The following is a 19,653-nucleotide window of genomic DNA, read 5'->3' on the forward strand; positions in this document are numbered from 1 at the left end:
AGCAAGCCTTGAGTCAAGTCTCTCGAGTGACATCACTTCCCTTGCGCAAGGAAGTCCACTAACTGAAAGATCATAGCTGGACCATTCAAGACTACCATCTTACTGAAGCAGGGAAGCAGTGCATGATCATCCCCCCCTTCCACACACACACACACACACGCCTGTTTCCAGATATCTATAGCAAAATGGGGTGGCAGGCACTAGATCTTAGTGAAGCTAGTCTAAAAAATAAAAGAGTAAAAAAAAAAAGACTCAGGAGAAGTTTAAGCAAAGAATACAGAAAGAAAAAACAGAGAAAAATGAAAAGGGTCAATGCAATCATTATTATTATTATTATTATTCCTGATACCTCCAAGGAGTCCGAAGACTCATCGCGGGAGGACATCTTCAACTGTCTCTACACCTTACCTCTACTACGAATCAACGGCATCTACCGCCCACCTCCAACACCACCACAACTAGTAATTTTTGTCTGTAAATTGCGTGTGTTCTGAAGGGCCGATTTGTATGTATGCGGGATGAAAAACCCGAGTTTCCGGGAGAAAAAACCCTGCTACCTCCATATGAGATCGGCTAACTCACCATCGATTGAAATCGACCAGATAAAGATTCCTCCCATCGCGACGAGAATCGAACTTAGGCCTATTCCAATCGAAGGGCGCAATGTACCGTCGTTCTTCCATTGGGACATCTCTCTCCCCATTGCAAACAGATGCCTCACAGAGAAGGGTGTATTTGGAAGTCAGATGACCAGTTGATCAAATGAGTCATCTGACCTCCAGATGACTCATTTGTGCATAAAAACAAAACTGACATGATCTGCAAGAAGACCAAGATGGACAGATGTGGTAATGAAAGACCTAAGATAACTGGAATCCCATGATAGAGAGAGAATCCTGGATGGCAGCATCTAAATGGTCCACTAATCTGTTAAAAAAGAAAGGTACTGCTCTAAGCAGCTTTAATATATTTTGAATTTGGTGGGAACTCAGCTAATGGCTAAGAAGATGTTGGGAATATAGTTAAGTTCAGTAGTGAGAGCACTGTTATCACAACTAATTAATTTTGCCCAGTTAAATAGGGTTTTTATAATCCCATACTACTGAGAGAGGGGAAGGGTGACTTGACTGTTGATGAACAGTGTGTGTGTGTGTGTCAGTGATCTGTAGACTGAGAAAGCCAGGGAGCATTAGGCTGGTGTATAATCAAAGTGGCAAAGAAGAAGAGGCTGTTGTTTTCCTTTTCTAAGGTGAACTGGATCCTGGGATGTTGATTGTTTAGATGTGCTAAGTAGATATTAAAGCACATCCAGGCCATTTGGCCAAATGGAGAACATGTCATCTACATAGCATAGCCAAGCAGTCAATTTACGTGAGGCTGAGTTAATTAAGGCTTTCTCTTCAAAAGTTTCCATGAAACAATTAGCTAGGAAATGGGATGGGAAAAGAAAACAGAGAGCATATGGCTGTCCCTTCTATTTGTAGAATTTTCTTTGCTAAACAAAACTGAGTTTATGTTGAACTTAAACATGGCTGAGATATTGGGAGGACATTCAGACTGAATGAGGTCAGTGTCTGTCTGGGACATCGGTAAATAAAAAGGAGACAAAACTGACCATTATGTCAGTGTGTTGGAGTGTGAGGTTTTCTATACTGGCTTTAAAGTTGGTAGAGTATTTTATGGCTGTATGAAAGGGTGTTGCAAGTATACTGGGAAAGCACTTTTGTATGTGGATTTACTGTAATAAAATAAATAAAACAGAAATAATAGAAATAAAAATTTATAAAATAATTTATAAATAAAATAAAGAAATAAAAAAAAATATTTAATAAAATAATAGAACAGATAAATACTTTGTTATCTTGGATGTGAAATATCACATGAAGGAGAAAAAGACATAAAATTAAAAACTTCAAAATTTTTACAAATTATAGGCCTGACAAATAGAACACTTAATCTAAACATAGTACAAAAAGAAACACACTTGAAAATTATTATTATTATTATTATTATTATTATTATTATTATTATTACGGGCAACTCCAGGGAGTCATTAGACTCATCGAGGGAGGCCCCAAATCATATTCATCACAACTATTCGACATTCATACAGTATCTATCATACCTCGCCTTAAACTCATTCACTGTCACAGCATCCACCACAGACTCAGGGAGCGCATTCCACTCATTCACTACTCTAAAAGTAAAGAACCCAGCTCTAACACCTTTACTAACCACACTTTTGCCCAGTTTCCATGGATGTCCCCTAGTCCTCCCACAACCAGCCCTGTTCTCAAAAATATCTTCTGAATTAATTTTATAGAAACCCTTCAGTAATTTGAATGTCTCAATCATATCTCCCCTCCTCCGCCTATCAACCAATTTTTGCAACCCACAAATCCTCAACCTGTTCTCATACGGTTCATTCCACAGACCTGCTATCATCTTGGTCACTCGCCTCTGGATCCTCTCCACCTCCTCCCCATCAAGAAGAAACCTAGGTGACCAAATCTGAGCACAGTAGTCGAGATGAGGTCTTATCAAGGCTCGATACAGAGGAACAATAACCTGCTTGTCTCTGCTTGTCAACGTATTCTTCAGCAACCAAGTGATTTGATGAGCTGATTTGGCCACTTTTGCAATGTGTCCCCTAAATTTCAATTCCTTATCCACCAACACTCCTAAATCTCGTGCCTCATCAATTTCCTGGAGCACGGTTCCACCAATGCAGTAAACTGCCTCCCATCTTTTCACCCCAAAATGCATAACCTTACATTTTGCCACATTAAATTGACATCCATTCTCCCTAGCCCAGACCTCCAATCTATCCAAATCATCCTGCAAAATTTTGACGTCATCTGCATTCACTATTGCCCTACCCAACTTCGCATCATCAGCAAACAAATGAACTGTTCCTCTCAGATCCTTTCCTATATCATTTATGAACAAATTAAACAGCAGTGGTCCAAGAACAGATCCTTGTGGTACACCACTAGTCACAGGCCGTCTTGTGGACTCTACTCCTGAGTAAACCACTCTCTGATATCTCTCCGTCAACCACCCTCCTATCCATCTCACCAACCCTATGTCCATTCCCATATGCTGCAATTTACTGATTAGAATTCCATGTGGTATCCTGTCAAAGGCCTTAGCAAGGTCCAGCAGAATCACTGTAAACCCATTACCCTTATCCAGTTCAGCCGTCACTGTGTTATAATACGTGAGCAAATTACTGAGGCATGACCTACCCTTCACAAAACCATGCTGTCCCCGATACAGTATCCCATTTTCTTCTATCCAATCTTGTATTTTCCTCTTGACTATTTTCTCTAAGACCTTGATAATGATTCCTGTTATGCTGATTGGCCGGTAATTTTCAACAGCAGCCTTGGAACCACCTTTGTGCAGTGGAACTATTTTCCCCTCTTTCCACCCCCTTGGGACTGACCCAGTCCTGAGGCTCAAATTAAACATAATGGTCAAGGGCACTGACAATTCTTTGGCCGCTTCACGTACGACACGAGCTGGTATACCATCCAATCCCACAGATGTATTGACATTGAGGTTCTGTAATAGACTAGTTACCTCTACCTCATTCATCACAATTCCAGTATAAGCTGTTGGTTCCTCCATTTCCGCAAAGCCACCACCTGGATGATATACTCTTGCAAAGTGTTCGCTCAGTAATTCCACAACATCGACTGATTCAGTTACCTCCCTACCCTCAGCATTTTTTAAGATCATTCTACCATGAGCATTTTTCCTTTTACTTGCAACATATTGAAAAAACTGTTTGGGATTCTCTTTAGCCTGCATGGCCAATTTCCTTTCGTAATCTGCTTTTGCTTTTCTTACCACCCTTGTTACCATCCTGGCCTGAGCTTTATACTGTTCATGCACCTGATGGTCACCCTTCTCCTTAAATTCCCTCCACAATTGTTTCTTTTTTTGCAGCTCAAGCTTAATAGTGTTATTCATCCATTTAACCCCTACCTGATTTATTATTCGGACTCTTGGTATACAGTCAACCATTGCCTCCTGCAAACAGTTCTTGACCACCTCCCATGCACCATCAACATCCAGCCCTTGCAGTTTTACATGCCATGGCATTGAGCCAAGCACACACCTAAGCTTGTCATACTTACCAGCCCGGTAATTCCACATATACCCTGTCTTAATTGTAAATTCGACTCCTTTAGCCACCTCCCAAGTCATGACCTTATGGTCACTCTCACCAATTGGTGGCAACAAGGTCATGTTCGTTACAGCCACATTCTCAGTTGCAATTACTAGGTCCAGCACTCTCTGCCCCCTGGTATTTTCCAATACATGTTGCCGTAGATAGTTGTCCCTTAATAACTGCATAAAATCCAATTCCTTTCTCCCATGTGCCCTCTCCTCTTTCCAGTCAATATTACCATAATTGAAATCACCCATAATAATTACCCTCCTTCCATTCATTTCTTCTATTTGCTTATGCATACTATTCCCACCATCCACTCCATCACCCGGTCTATAGCAGCACCCAATTGTATATTTTGTTCTGCTAGATTGTATCTCACACCAAACAGCCTCAAATGTGCTTTTTTCCCCATCCTGCAGTTCAACTTCTATACTCCTTGGCTGAAGCTCATCAGCTATCATCAATAACACTCCTCCCCCCTTTTTATTCACCCTGTCACTCCTGAACACGCTATACCCATCGCATTCAATCCCACTAGCTTTATCATCTTCTGTCAGCCATGTTTCACTAATACCGACAACCTGTGGCCTGGAAGTGCCAACCATGGCCAAAAACTCTTCCTTCTTGTTCCTAATACTCCTGGCATTAGTGAAACTAATGCCAGGAGTCATAACCCTATCATGTCCAGTAAGAGAAAATACTACTGATGAAAATTCCAACATAAAAGGCGAGGAAAGCTTTAAGTTTAGATTTTAAAATGAAGATCATTAAAGCATATGACAAAGGAAAGAAAGTTGGTGAAATAGCACGAGAAGAAAAACCATCATATTCAACTGCTTCAAGAATTATAAAAGATAAATCAAGAATAATGGAGGCAGCTAAAGTTAATATGAAATGTACAATTTTAACAAAAAAAGAGAAGGGTCAATTCATGAAATGGAGAAACTTTTAATGATATGGATAGATGATCAAATCAACAAGAATATTCCTCTCGGTTTGTTTACAATTCAAACAAAAGCATGCAGCCGATTTGACAATTTAAGGAAACAACAAAGAGCATACATTTAACACTAGCAAAGGTTGGTTTTATCGATTCAAAAGCCGATTTAACTTACATAACATATCAATAACGGGAGAAGCTGCTAGTTCCGATTTTGAAACTGCCGAAATGAAGATCAATCTGTAGAGCAGATTTTTAACATAGATGAAACCCGGCTGTTCTGGAAAAGAATGCCAGAACGAACTTACATTCACAGAGAAGCTACAACAGCACCTGGTTTTAAGGCATTTAAAGACAGGAATACGCTTCTTCTTGGAGGAAGTGCTGCTGGTTTTAAATCAAAACCATTTCTTGTTTACCATTCAAAAAATCCCAGAGCTTTGAAAAACATTGACAAGAATAAGTTGACGGTTTACTACAGGAGTAAACCTAAGGCTTGGATGACAATTATTTTATTCAAAGACTGGTTCTTAAATTGTTTTATTCCACAAGTACATGTCTACTATATTGAAAAAAACATTCCTTTTAAAATTCCATTGCTGCTTGACAGTGCTCCAGGACATCTTTTTCACATCAGTGATTAGAATGAAAATATAAATGTGATGTATCTACCGCCCAATACAACAGCTGTGATTCAACCCAAGGTTTGATTGCTACATTCAAGACATTATCTGAAAACTACATTTTCTCAAGCAATAACAGCAATGGACAATGATGCTATAACATTACGTGATTTTTGGAAAAATTGCGATATTAACCAATGTATCCAGAACACTGGAACTTTATGGAAGGAAGTATCGGAGCAATGTATGCGAGGAATTTGGAAGAAGTTACTACCGCGGGTGACACTCGAAGAGTACAATGAGCATAGTATGTTAGAACAAATTTGTGAAGAAATCGTTGAAATTGCAAAAAAAAAACTGGATCTAGAAAGACAGAAGAATTAGCAGATCACAAAGAGGTGAACTGACTGATCAAGGCTTGATTTTCCAAAATGAAAGAGTTGTAGAAGAAGAAAAGGAGTAATGAGGAAGATGAGGAAGAGAAATCGTTAAAAAAATTTACTGTAAAAGGAATTAGCTGAAGTATTTTCTAAACTAAATCAAGGATGTCAGCTACTCGAAAACAAGGCACTGATCACTTCGCCAAAGTCGAAAAGCAAATTTGGGAAGCAGTCAGATGTTATTGCGAAATATATGAAGGAAAAAAATAAAACCAACAGACAACATTAACCAATTTTCTGATAAAAAAAAAAAAGTTACTCCCGATCACGAGAAAAAACCATATCGTCCAAATGTGTGAGTTACTCAATTAAAGACATCATTAATAAGTTTTTTGTTTATGTTTGTGTTAACTAATATTTAAAGGAATTTCAAATTAAAGTAAGTGCACTATTTTTGATATGTGCTTTTGTATTTTCTTCTTAAATTTTTCTTTCTTAATTTTGTATTTATATGTATATATGCTAATAAATAATTTATAAATGTTTATGTAAGTTTATATATTTTTAACCATTTTAAGTTAAATAGAAACCTAATTTATGAAAATATTATAACAGAAATCAAACAAATCAAGAATTAAAAAAAGTCCTAAACTTACGACAGAGACACTGGAACAGAACTCCATCATAAGTCGAGGATTACTTATATATGGAAGCGAAATTTGGGCAATATACAAACAAGATAAACAAAGAATAAAAACAAGTGAAATGACATTCATGAGAAGAACTGCAAAATACACATTATTATACCAAAAAAGGAACAAAGATATTTTAAAAGAACTAAAAACAAAATCAATAGAAGAAAAACTAAACTAAACTGTAGATAAACAAAACTCGATAGAACATGCAAACCGAATGGCCAACATCCAATATTCTAAACAAATAATAAAATATAAGCCAACTGGAAAGAGAAGGCCAAGTAGACCTCAAAAAAGGATATTAGATAGATAAGGAGATCTAGCTAATATCCTTTAAAGGAGACTGGAACAGATCAATAATGGTCTATATCCTAAATTACTGGTATGATGATTTACTGTAATTGCTGAAATTATTGTTAAATGGATTTTTTTTTTTTTTTTTTTTTTTTTTTTTTTTTTTTTTTTTTAATGATTCTGAGAATGTCATACCGTCTTATTTCTGATGTGGAAAATTCAAAATATTCTACAACAATGTTTTGTCATTTTGACGTCGTAATCAAAATATAACCTTTCCTCTTCACCTGAGTGAGATTAAATAAAAAAGCTAACTGCAGGAAAATATTATTATTATAATTCTTATTACATGACACCTCCAGGGAGTCCAATGCTCATCGAGAGAGGACACCTATACTACAACTCTCTGCCTCCACCAGTCAATTCACCAACTACAATCATCATCTACACCAACGACATCTACCGCCCATCACCACCACCACTATTAGTATTTTCACAGACAATCACAAACATCCATGCCTACGGTAGGATTCGAACTTGCAGCCTTTTGGCTGGAGAGCGGATATGCTAACCACATCTAACCACATGGCCAGACAGTCTGGCTATTCATAATACTGAAAGCATCATTAATATCTTCTCACATATAGTAATCCACAGTGATAGACATGGCATTATTCATGCCTGCCAAACTTATTTTCATTAAACAAATAAAGAAAACATGAAATTTATTTTGCTTTATAAATTATACATTTTTGGTCGTTTTATAATAGAAATACAATTTTATTAATACAGACCAGTTTACAATAAAAACATTTATTCAAACCTACCAGTTTCGCCAGCAAACTGTCTGGCTTTTTCAAGGCATTACGGAGATATGAAAGTTAGTAAATGCAAATTAAAAGGAACATAAAAAACATTGCAAACCAAACTAGTAGCTATGGTTACACGTTTCGCGTGACAGAGATGACTTATTGTTCTTATTCATTATCACGCATGCGTGTTTGTTGTAGACTTGTAATGTGATTACTGACTAGCTGTAGTTCAGATTGATTCAGAGAGAGGATCAAGTTTTTCCACGAACTGTTTAGAATTACACCCTGATTTCTGTTGAGGTTTCCGCCGGTTATTAGTACTATTGTGGCTTCCTTAAATACACGATGTCTGTAGTCGTCATCGAGATATGACATGGAGCTGTTTTGCCAATCTATCGTGTGGTTAGACGTGCAGAAATGATGTGCTAAGGCGGAAGAGATGCTTCTGTTGTGGTTTACATCACCAACATGTTCTTTTTGTCTAATTTCTAAACTTCGTGAAGTTTGTCTGATGTAGGCAAGACCACAGGAGCAGGGAATGTAATGTACTCCTGGATATTTGTAGAACGGAACTTTATCTTTTGGAGATCCTAAAACTTGTCTGATGTTGGTGGTTGGTTTGAAGACCACTCTCTGATGTTGTGTGCTCTTAGTATTCTTGCTATTTGATAAGAAATTGACTCGATGAAAGGTATCACTACAGTAGAAAAGTGCTGACGGTGGGATTCTTCTTGTCTGGGGTTGTCATTGTATAGATATTTTTTGATGATGTTTTGAGGATATCCATTTTGTGATAATATGTTGGCTATTAGTGAGAGTTCATTCTGTGTATCCTCCTCTTCTGATATAAACGTTTTGGCTCTATGTTTCAACATGTGGATAATACTCAGTTTGTGTGTCTTGTGATGGTTTGAAGTATAGTGAAGATATCTTCCAGTATCTGTGGGCTTTCTGTAAATGGATAATTTGACACTGTTAGGTTGTTTTTTTTATCAAGATATCTAAAAAATGCAGTTGGTTGTTGTTTTCTACTTCCAGAGTGAATTTTATCTTGCTATGTATTGAGTTGATTTTATCCACGAACGATTTTAGGTTGTCTAAGCTGTCTTGCCATATGATGAATATATCATCCACATATCTCTACCATGTAGATGGTCTCGGAGAGATTGCAGAGAGAATTTCTTTTTCAAGTTTTTCCATGAAAAGATCTGACATGTACCCTCAAGGGGTGTACAGGATATGATAGTACTATATGAAAAATTTACATCATTACTAACTTCTTATCTACAATTTTCCTCCAAATCAGTCTGTTACTTATCAAGATTCCAACATTATCAGATCTTATGAATGTATCGCCTAAGGCACTTTGCACCGTATCAATCCACCTATATCTTGGTCTTCCTCTGGGTCGTTTTGCTGCCAACCTGGCAAAGAACACTTGTTTTGCTAATCTTTCTTCACCCATTCTGTTTAAGTGACCATACCACCTGAGATCATCATCATCAAATTCCTGCCATGTACCCTCAAGGGGGTGTACAGGATATGATAGTACTACATGAAAAAAATTACATCATTACTAACGTCCTATCCACAATTTTCCTCCAAATCGGTCTGTTAGTTGTCAAGACTCCAACATTACCAGATATTATATTTCTATCGTCTAAGGCACTTTGTACCGTATCAATCCACCTATATCTTGGTCTTCCTCTGGGTCGTTTTGCTGCCAACCTGGCAAAGAACACTTGTTTTGCTAATCTTTCTTCGCCCATTCTGTTTAAGTGACCATACCACCTGAGATTAGCTCTGCTAACGCATTCCTGGATGTTGACAATGTCAAGTGCCTTCCTAATATCCTCGTTTTTAATATGATATTGCTATTGATGCCATCTGTTCACGCCTATAATCTTTCTCAGGACTCTCATATCTGTGGTCTCTAGTCTTTGGTCAAGTGTTTTACTTCTGACCCAGCTCTCAGATCCATAAGTTAAAACTGGTTTGAACACTGTCTTGTATACAGCTAATTTAGTGTTCCGAATAATTTCTCTCTTATTCCATATGAATTTATTCAATTGACTTCCCACCATACCAGCTTTGCTGATTCTGTTGTCTATTTCTATATTTAGTTTACCATCTTCTGAAAAAATCGTGCCTAAGTAGATGAAATGTTTTACTTGTTCCACAGGTTCTCCATTCATAACACAGTTGACATTTTCAATGATTCTGCCTATTTTCATTGTCTTTGTCTTTTTATTGCTGACCTTCATACCATATCTATTACAACAGCTATTCAATTTAGTCAGAGAATCTTGCAGACTTGTAGCGGATTTATTTAGAATTATAACATCATCTGCATAAAGCAAAGAGCTGACATTAACATTTCCGATTTTCATATATCATGTTTAATACCGCTTTCCTTCCTAATGTGATCCATATAGATAATGTACATCCTTGTCTCACACCAGATTTAACATTAAACCATCTTTCTGTACTTCCTTCAATTCTAACTGCTGACTTACAACTCAAATAAAGACTAAGTATTGCTTGATATAATGCCCCATTGACACCATATAATTGTAGCGTATTGAATAGCTTCTCTCTTGGCACATTGTCGATTTGGAAAAGGCATATTTAAACACAGAAACAAAGGCAAACTTAAACACAGATCTCTGTTATATTCCCATGCTTTCTCAACTATTTGTGGTAAAGTGAAGATCTAATCCTGACAGCCTCTATTTGGCCTGAATCCAGCTTGTTCTTCACCAAGCTTTTGCTCATTATGTCATTGCCTGTATAGGACATTTTGTATTTATTGCTCGGAAAGATCTCTCCAATTTCTGTCTTTTTTGTTTCAGTCACCCTTATTATGTTGATCTGGTACTTATCTAATTCCTCAGCTAGCTCCATTTCTATGCCATTCAGGCTTCTTATGTTGATAGTACCGATCTGTAACTCTCATGATGTTGAGTTGGGGTGTGCTTTCAGATTTGTTGCAGTAGCTGACTTTTTGCTGTTCACCCTGGTTCCTGCGAAAACAACGGGGGTCTTGTTTAACTGGGTGACGCCAAAGCTGGCATGAAATTTTGTCATGTTGTACTGTCATTTTGTATACTGGTTTAATTATTATTATTATTACATCACACCTCCAGGGAGTCGACAGACTCATCGAGGGAGGGCATCTACTCTACTGCTCCACCAACCTTCATCATCTAACACCAACGGCATCTACTGCTGACTACCACAACTAGTACTTTCACAGACAATCACAAACATCCATGCCCGTGGCAGGATTTGAGCCCGCAACCGTATGGTTGGAGAGCGGATACGCTAACCACTCGGCCAACCAGGCCGGCAATAAGCCATTAAGAATATAATTTGGTTGGCTAAATCCCAAATTGCCAGCCCATCCTCATTTGTTCAGTATCCAGGTAGATACCAAACAGGGTGTACCACGAGAAGGTGAGGATTGGACATTAGGTCATAAGCCCTGGTCGGTTCTCCACATTCCTTTAAAGGCTATGTGGAGGTTTCCTCCTCTCAGTTATACAGCTTTGACCCTTAAGCACCCCATAGTTTAATACTATTTTTAATAATATTATTTATTAATACTAATTTCTAGCACATGGCAACAGTTTTTAATTTTTAAACCACAAACTGCTGTATATACTTTGTAATCTGGTTCCTTTGATTGCATGTTTCTACACATTGATGATGTACTGTTATTTTCAGTATGAAATATCTGTACTTTCATTTCATTAAAATTAATTACTGTGGTTATCGTGTAATTTATTACTTATAGTCATGCCATAGGTACCTTTAAAGATTAAACATTTTTGATAATTGAATAACTTTTTGTCCTAGTTTAGCCACAAAAAAAAAAAAAATTAAAGAATGAATTATGTATTGAAATTACCACAATTGCAAAACTGTTTTCCCAAATGAATAATGGTTTGATTACAATTCATTCTGATTTCTAGAAGTGCTGGACTTTATGATAGATTGTTTATAGTTCAATATTCTCAATGTATCCTCTTTTTACTGCACGAAACCATTAGCCAAGAGGACAGCAGCTCTACTTTCTAGCAGGATGTACATTCACATCTCGCTTTTGAAACTAATTTTCAAAAGTAAAGGAGAGAGATTACTACAAAAAGTATAGATGTTTAGATGTCTAGTATAGATGTTTTCGAAAGTCTTCGGGTAAAAGATGAATTTTGTTGACCTGGTTTGAGATCACAACATTTTCATGGCCTATAGCTGAAAAAGATCCATACTTGACCTCTGAGGCAGGAATACCATATTATTAAGAATACCATACTTTTAAGACTGTCTACTGCACTAAATGTGCTGTAGGTTACCTACCTGTTTCATCATATGTTTCGGTTCCACATACATGACAATACATCGTCACGAATGCTTCAGTTATTAGTGGCATACCTTCCATACTTTTTTGTATTTATTGAAAGGATAATAAATATGTGGTGTCATTGTATAGCCAAATAGGCAAACAGTTTGCCTTTCGAAACTAATTTTCAAAAGTAAAGGAGAGAGATTACTACAAAAATAGAACTTTATGCTTTAGAAAAATAGAACTTTATGGAATCATGCTTTGAAAAGGGTTGCATGTGTATTCAAATTATCAATCAATTAATTGAACTTTCAATTATTTCTTATACTAGTGCTGAATATTATTGTTTACATAATGGATAGTTTTCATTCCTATTTCATGCCAGTTCAGTCATCAAAAATAAATTAAACATTATGTAGGAAAACTGCAGCTGTTCCTTTCATAAAAATAATTAGATACTTTATTATTTATATAATTTACAACAGAAAATCCCAAAACCCATAAAATAGCATTTCTGATATGTTTGAGTTTCAAATAAAGCTGATACATAATTTTTTAAAATGCAGACTCAGCATAAAGCTTCTCAAGTATTTATTTCACTTTTTTTTTTACCTCTGGTGATTTCAAAAACAAGATAAGCCTTGCTAATCTTTTATGATTAGCCAGTTTTTCTTGAATTTCATGGAAATAAACTCCAAAAACAAAACTATTTTCTTTCATTCTTGGAGTTATGGATAAAAGAAAAAATTTCCTTTATCCATTATTCTGAAACTGGTTTTCAGAAAATTTCCACAGTGTAATGGTAGTATGTGTGTGTGTGTGGGTGGGTGGGAGGGGGGGATTTATTCGCCATACTATTTTTTAAACTAACCCCTCTGCTTTTTTTTTTCAAATAAAGCTCTTCATTAATGTACACATACATAACTAAAGTTTATAGGATGACATGTAATTCATTCACTACCATAATAATTAATAGCACCACCGATCCATTTTGATCAATTATGGTTATTTATAAAATCTGAAAGCAGAAAATCTTTTCCCTTCTACATATATTTGGTTTCTCTGGAAAGCACATTTCATGATTTTGCTGTATCCTGCCTCACTGACAAGTATGCCATACAATTTGTCTAGTACCCAGTGTGCATGTGTTAAAGGAATATATTTCTTTTTTAAATAACCCTATGTGGAATCTCTGGCATCCACTAATTCATACTGGAAATTTCACTCTGGCTCTGAAGGAAAGTTGTAATGGTTTATTATAATTTTTTCATTTAAATTTAAACTGCATCCTGCATTAAAGAATTGAACCATATTAACCAGCCAAATGGCCACATGGATAAAACATGTCAAAATATAAGCTTCATATCTATCTTATTTCAGTAGTATCCAAGTGTTATATTAACTTCAATGGATACTTTGCATCCATGTAATTATTGATGTGTAAACATGTTATGGCCAGTTCAGTAGTTAATAAATTCAATTATATTTATTTATAGGTAAGTTTTAAATTTTTTATCTTAAAGTACTCCATTTCAATTATGAACATTAAACTGCATTAAGCTGCAACCAGAAATCAGTCTAATTAGTGAAAATGATTATGATCAGGGATTAAGAATATACCAGATGAGAGTTTTACTCTAGGTACTTTACACAAAAATATTATTTCTTATTGGAATTACAAGTCCTCATGTCATGATTATTGCAATACCAGAAAATGCACTGGTTAAATAGAAATAAAGAGGATATCTCTGATGATAAAACTGAATTATTTATTCCCTAGCAGTTTTTCCTATATATACAGTAAAACCCCTTTTTTACACTTTTCAGGGGACTGATGGAAAAAAGTGTAAATAGCAGAAAAGTGTAAAAAAACGTTTAAATAAGGCTAAAAGATGACTTACTTACATTTATCTATTTAAAATAATCTTTATATGTTGATTGTTTTTGCTTTTTTTATTTTACTGTCGTGTTCAAAGTGGACACGGAGAGGGCCAAGATCTTTTGCTAAATGCACACGTGTTCCGGAATGCCAATCTACATGTCGCAGAATTACCATCTTTTTTTCTACCGAAATACATTTTCTGTCTTTTTTTCTCTATGTTACTAACATGCATCACCGCAACTTGAAAGCTACTTTCACACACGCTAAATTACGTAGCAGAAATTCTGCAATGTCAATTCGTACTGTGATTGAAAAATCACAGTATCGCTCATCACATTACTGTGGCAAGCGTGCAGGTCACCGTGATTGCGGAAACGAAACTACAGCTGAAAGTAAGTAATGTCACCTGGGAACAGGAATGCACAGATTTCTGCAGCAATCGATTCGAAAATCAGTATCGCCCCGAGAAAAAAACGCAAATCACGGGAAATAACACCCACATCAAGTTGTTAATGGCGGGAAAATAATACATCGTAAGAATAGGCCTAGAGACGGGACCAATGGAAAATGACCTAAATGGCAGGAAAATGTAAAAACGGGGTTTTACTGTGTGTATATATATATATATATAGTGAATTAAACAGTTAGCAACCAACAAAAAATTCAACATACTTATCTCCAATTTTACTAGAAACCTCTCCATGACACATCAACTTCAGGAAAGGTCTGGAAAGTGGGAGATCAACCAAGCGATTGTCTTGTAGAGCTTTGGCCAAGAAGATACCCAAAAAGAGAAAATATTGCACTACTCTTTCCATATCTTCATTGTCTTGAGGAAGTGGTGCAGGAAAGAGACCACAAGTTGTTGAAATATAAAAACCAGGTGGCTTCAGAGTGTCATTTTTCTCAGGCTAAAACGTACATAAATAAATCATTAAAAATTTAATTAATATTAAATTGATACATTTCACTTTCAAAAACAGTAAAAACAACAATTTATAAGCAATTACAATACTTAGGCATTGCAACCTGGACAGAAATAAAAACATTACAACACATACACACATATATCAAGAAATTATGCAGAAAACAGATTCATCATAATCATCAACAAACTCCTGCTATGTACCCTCAATATGATGGTTTATAGTAGGAGTTTATTAATAACTTCCAAACAACAATTTTTCTCCAAACTATTATGTTATTTGTTATGACTCTAATATTGTTCGATACCTTATATTTTGGTCTTGTAATGTGCTGCTACTAACTGTAACAATCCACAGAGATCTTGAACTCTCTCATTATTTTTTATGTCACTGTGGCATGAAACAACTGTTTTTCTAATTCTCCCCCTGCTAGTACCTTAGATTAGCTCAGCAACATTCAATATCAAGTTCTTACTAATTAATTAATTGCCTTAGTATCCTATAATGCAGAGCACATACCCATAAGGATATGTGCTTTGCATTATGGGATACTAAAGCAAGTGATCAGAACTTATACCACCTTTATCACGAGTTGCCCCAGTCCTGAAAATATTTTAGGCACAAACTTTGTTTGCTTACACTTGGATAAAGGATTAAACCAAATATTAATTGGTATATAAAAAATTCCATTCATTTTACATCTTTAATCCAAATTTAAGCTTTAAATAATAACAATATCATGGTGAACTTTGATGTCACCTTTTTTATTTATCGATATGCACTTTCTGACACTTTATCTTTACTGAGAAATGCTTCCCCACTTCCACAACATCATTGATCTTTTTAATTTTGCCATCCATACTGGTTACTTCGCTTGGAAAGATACATACATAAACAGATAGATAGTACAGTCATGGGACTCTTACCCCTCTAGTATGGAATATACTCCATATTTCTATATGGAGTATTTTGAAAAACATGCTCCTGACACATCCTCAAACCTTCTATCTGGATAATATATACTGATGGCATGTTCTCTATTTGACTGCATATCTCAGCTACATTAGAGACTCGAACATCCAGCACCCCAGAAACCAGTTCAAAACAAGGTACTGTAACCACACTACTTATATACGTATGCAAACTCTTCCATCATCATCATCACCACTCTGAATAATATACTGTCATTAAAACCCTTGTCAACTGAGCTTTCAACCAGGCTTCCCTTACAGCCAAACTCTCCTTTATTTGCCAGACCTTCCTGTCCAATGGATATAATGCCAAAAAGATCAATAACATACTTGTTCCTCATATTGTTCTCAATATACAGATTAGAGAAATGCTATTACTATTCCCTATATCTGTGACATCTCAGAAAAAAATAGCCAGAACTTTAAACAGATATAATCTCTGCACTATTTTCTAACCTCGTATGATGCTGGGTGCCCTTATCCACTTTCTAAGGGACCCCCCCCCCCCCTTCTCTGTTTCAGATGTTGACAGGGTTCCCTTGTTCTCGCAATTTATCACCCTATGGTCAAACCAGGTGACCTACTAACATCTACCAAATGAAGAACACAAGAAATACATCTGATGCCATAACTATGGCTAGCCAGGTCTAGTTGACCATACTTTGGATATCTTGCAGAGAAACAAATGGGAAAAGACTCCTATGTTGCACAGAAACATGCAAGACTTTTTTTTTTTTTAGATCAGTAGCAGAGTTAAAAAACAGCCTAATCTAAATAAATATAGTTGAGCTAAATTTCCTAATATTTGGGAAACTAATTTTTTAAGCCTCCCACCCAACAGCGCCCAAAGAGGGTGCCCCTCATAAAACTTTAGGCTTCCAGTCTAATTTTATCCACTTGTTAACCCTCGTCCGAAAATATTAAATGAAAATGCCAGAAATAAACAATTCATAAATTTTAAATTGCACATTGTTCTGAGTAGCGTGATGAAATCTGGTGCTGTCCTGTATATGCTATCCATCCATTAGTCATTTAGTAGCCGTCTAAGTTATCAGATAGACTGTCATGGTATCGCAGTGCTCAAGTAACCCTTATTTTACTTAATAATGGTGGCAAAAGCACAAGAGCAGTGATGCTGGCAATTTGGATATACCAAAGAGAAGCCATAAAATGCTTCCTTTAAGTGAAAAGGTGAAAGTTATTCACTTCATAAGTAAAGAAAAAAAAATTGTAGGCTAAGATTGCATCCACATAACTTTTATTACAGTATATTCTTATAATTGAATAACACACAAGGTGTGACAATTTAATTCCCGAATGCACCTGTAAAAAACCTATGTTCGGAATTATACATTAGTGGCTACTGTTGCCTTTGAATCAGTCCCTTTTGTGCATTCATATGCTGGTTTAGACAGTGTTCCCATTTTTGGAAATAGACCTGGAACTCTTTTTTCCGGAATACTCGAGTTCCTTTATCACATTATGCTGGATATCAGCGATGTCAGAAAATCTTCATCCTTTTAGCGCAGTCTTTAATTTTGGGAACAGCCAGAAATCACAGGGAGCTAAGTTGAGTGAATAAGCAGAATGACCTAATTCAATAATTGATGTTTTGGCCAGAAACTCTCTTTCACGATGAGTGCACTATAGCTTGGCGCATCGTCGTGATGGATGATCCATTTGTCAGGTCACAATTCAGGTCTTTTTCTCTGAACAGAATCTTGTAATCTTTTTAGCACCTTTAAACAGCATGATTGGTTGATCGTTTGTCCCTGTTCAATGAATTCCTAGTGGACTATCCACTTGTGATCAAAGAAACACACTTGCATGGTCTTGAACTGCGAAAGTGACGAGTGCTTTTTTTGGTTGCGGTGAACTCGAGGTTTCCACTTTGTTTCGGGATCATACTGGAAGCACCAGGTTTCGTCACCTGTAATTACTCTTGGAAACGTGCTTATTTGCAAAAAGATCAGTCACAGCTTGAACCCGCCGCAGCTTCTGTTCATCCATCGATATCTAAGGCACAAACTTCACAGAAATCTTTCACATACCCAATTCTTCAGTTAAAATTACCCTGACTGTTTCTCGATTCATTTGCAATTCATCGTCTGTCAGACCATACCAAATCTTGCACTCTGTTCACATTTGTGTCTGTCATTTTTGTTTTTGGCTGCCCATTTCCGAGGTCATTGTTCACATCTTCTCACCCACCTTTGGATCTCTTATCCACTCAAAGATACTTGAGTTTTTCAGAGCACCCACACCATATGACACTTTAAACAGCTCCAACGTTTTAGTAGCAGTTTTGCCGATTTTCACATAAGATTTGATGTTAACACGCTGTTCCAAATTTCTATCACATATTTTTATGCCAGTTTACATGTAGATTTCTATTGTTTTTTGCAATAGCCAACTAGCAAATGACTCTATAGGCTTGAGATTTACACACGCATCAGTTAAAAGATGTACAACTACAATTATCCATGTGACTCCAACCAAATCACCACACGGGCAACACTACACGGCTGTTCTGGGAATTAAATTGTCACACCTCGTCTCTGTGTGTGTGTGTGTGTGTGTGTGTAGAGTTCAGTACTATCAGTGGTTTCAGGTACCCCCTGCAGATAAAGGGGGGGAGACATACTGTAGGTGGATTGATGCAGTTAGAAGTGCTTTAAAAGACCAAAATATAAGATCTGACAATATTAAGAGTCCTGCCAAATAAAATAGACATATTTCGAGCAGAAATGTTGATTGTAAAGTAAGTAAGCTGTTCATGTTTACTGACAGTTCAGTAAGTAAGCTGTTCATGTTCAACGTCAGTGATGCGCCTCGTGCCAGTTGCCCAATTTCAGTGTTAATATGACTATAAATATGACTGCGCGCATATCCATCTGTGATTTGCTGCAGCATCGCCAAGAAAACAATCCATTTTTGAAGTGGATGATTATGGGGGATGAAAAATGGGTATTGTATGTTTAACGTGGTATGTAAAAGATCATGGGGGTCACAAGAGCGAACCAGTGCAAACAACCTCGAAAGCAGGATTGTACCCAAAGAAGACCACGTGCTCTGTGTGGTGGGATTATAAAGGTGATGTCCACTATGAGGTGTAACCGCCAGGCAGAACGATTGATTCAACTGTCTATTGCTCATAGTTAATGAGACTGGCCTGTGCAATTAGCACAAAACGTCCTGAATTGGCAAATCGGAAAGGAGTTGTCTTACACCACGACAACGCCAGACTCCATAAATCGTTAACAACCAGGAGTAAATTGTTACATCTTGGCTGGGATGTTTTGCCGCATCCTCCGTATTCACCTGACCTGGCACCTTCCGATTACAACTTATTCCAATCTTTTCAGAATTCTCTAAATAGGAAAACCTTCACTAATGAGGAGGCTGTCAAAAGACACCTGGATCAGTTTTTTGCCAGTAAACCTCAGAAGTTTTATGAACGCGGCATAATGAAGATGGTGGACAGATGGCAAGAGGTCATTGATAACTGACTAGTATGTAATATATATATTAAATAAAATGTGTTTCATTCCACTCTGAAAAACGGAACGAACTTATTTGCTAACCCAATAGTAAGAAATGAG

General features: G+C 36.6%; 1 protein-coding gene across 9 annotated transcripts in view; it reads right to left on the bottom strand.

Moving 5' to 3' along the window:
* Positions 1 to 19,653, bottom strand: part of Ufd4 (ubiquitin fusion-degradation 4-like) — an 831,523-nt gene that overhangs the window by 82,869 nt on the left and 729,001 nt on the right. For all 9 annotated transcript variants that reach the window (XM_090399614.1, XM_090399612.1, XM_090399618.1 and 6 more), the window contains one exon: positions 14,827 to 15,065. In XM_090399614.1, coding sequence (XP_090255740.1) covers positions 14,827 to 15,065 — 239 coding nt within the window. The remainder of the gene's footprint in view (positions 1 to 14,826; positions 15,066 to 19,653) is intronic.

The sequence above is a fragment of the Typopeltis vanoorti genome, chromosome 10, assembly GCF_054136105.1.
Source record: "Typopeltis vanoorti isolate ZY-2024b chromosome 10, IOZ_Tvanoo_1.0, whole genome shotgun sequence".
NCBI classification, from domain to species: Eukaryota; Metazoa; Arthropoda; class Arachnida; order Uropygi; family Thelyphonidae; genus Typopeltis; species Typopeltis vanoorti.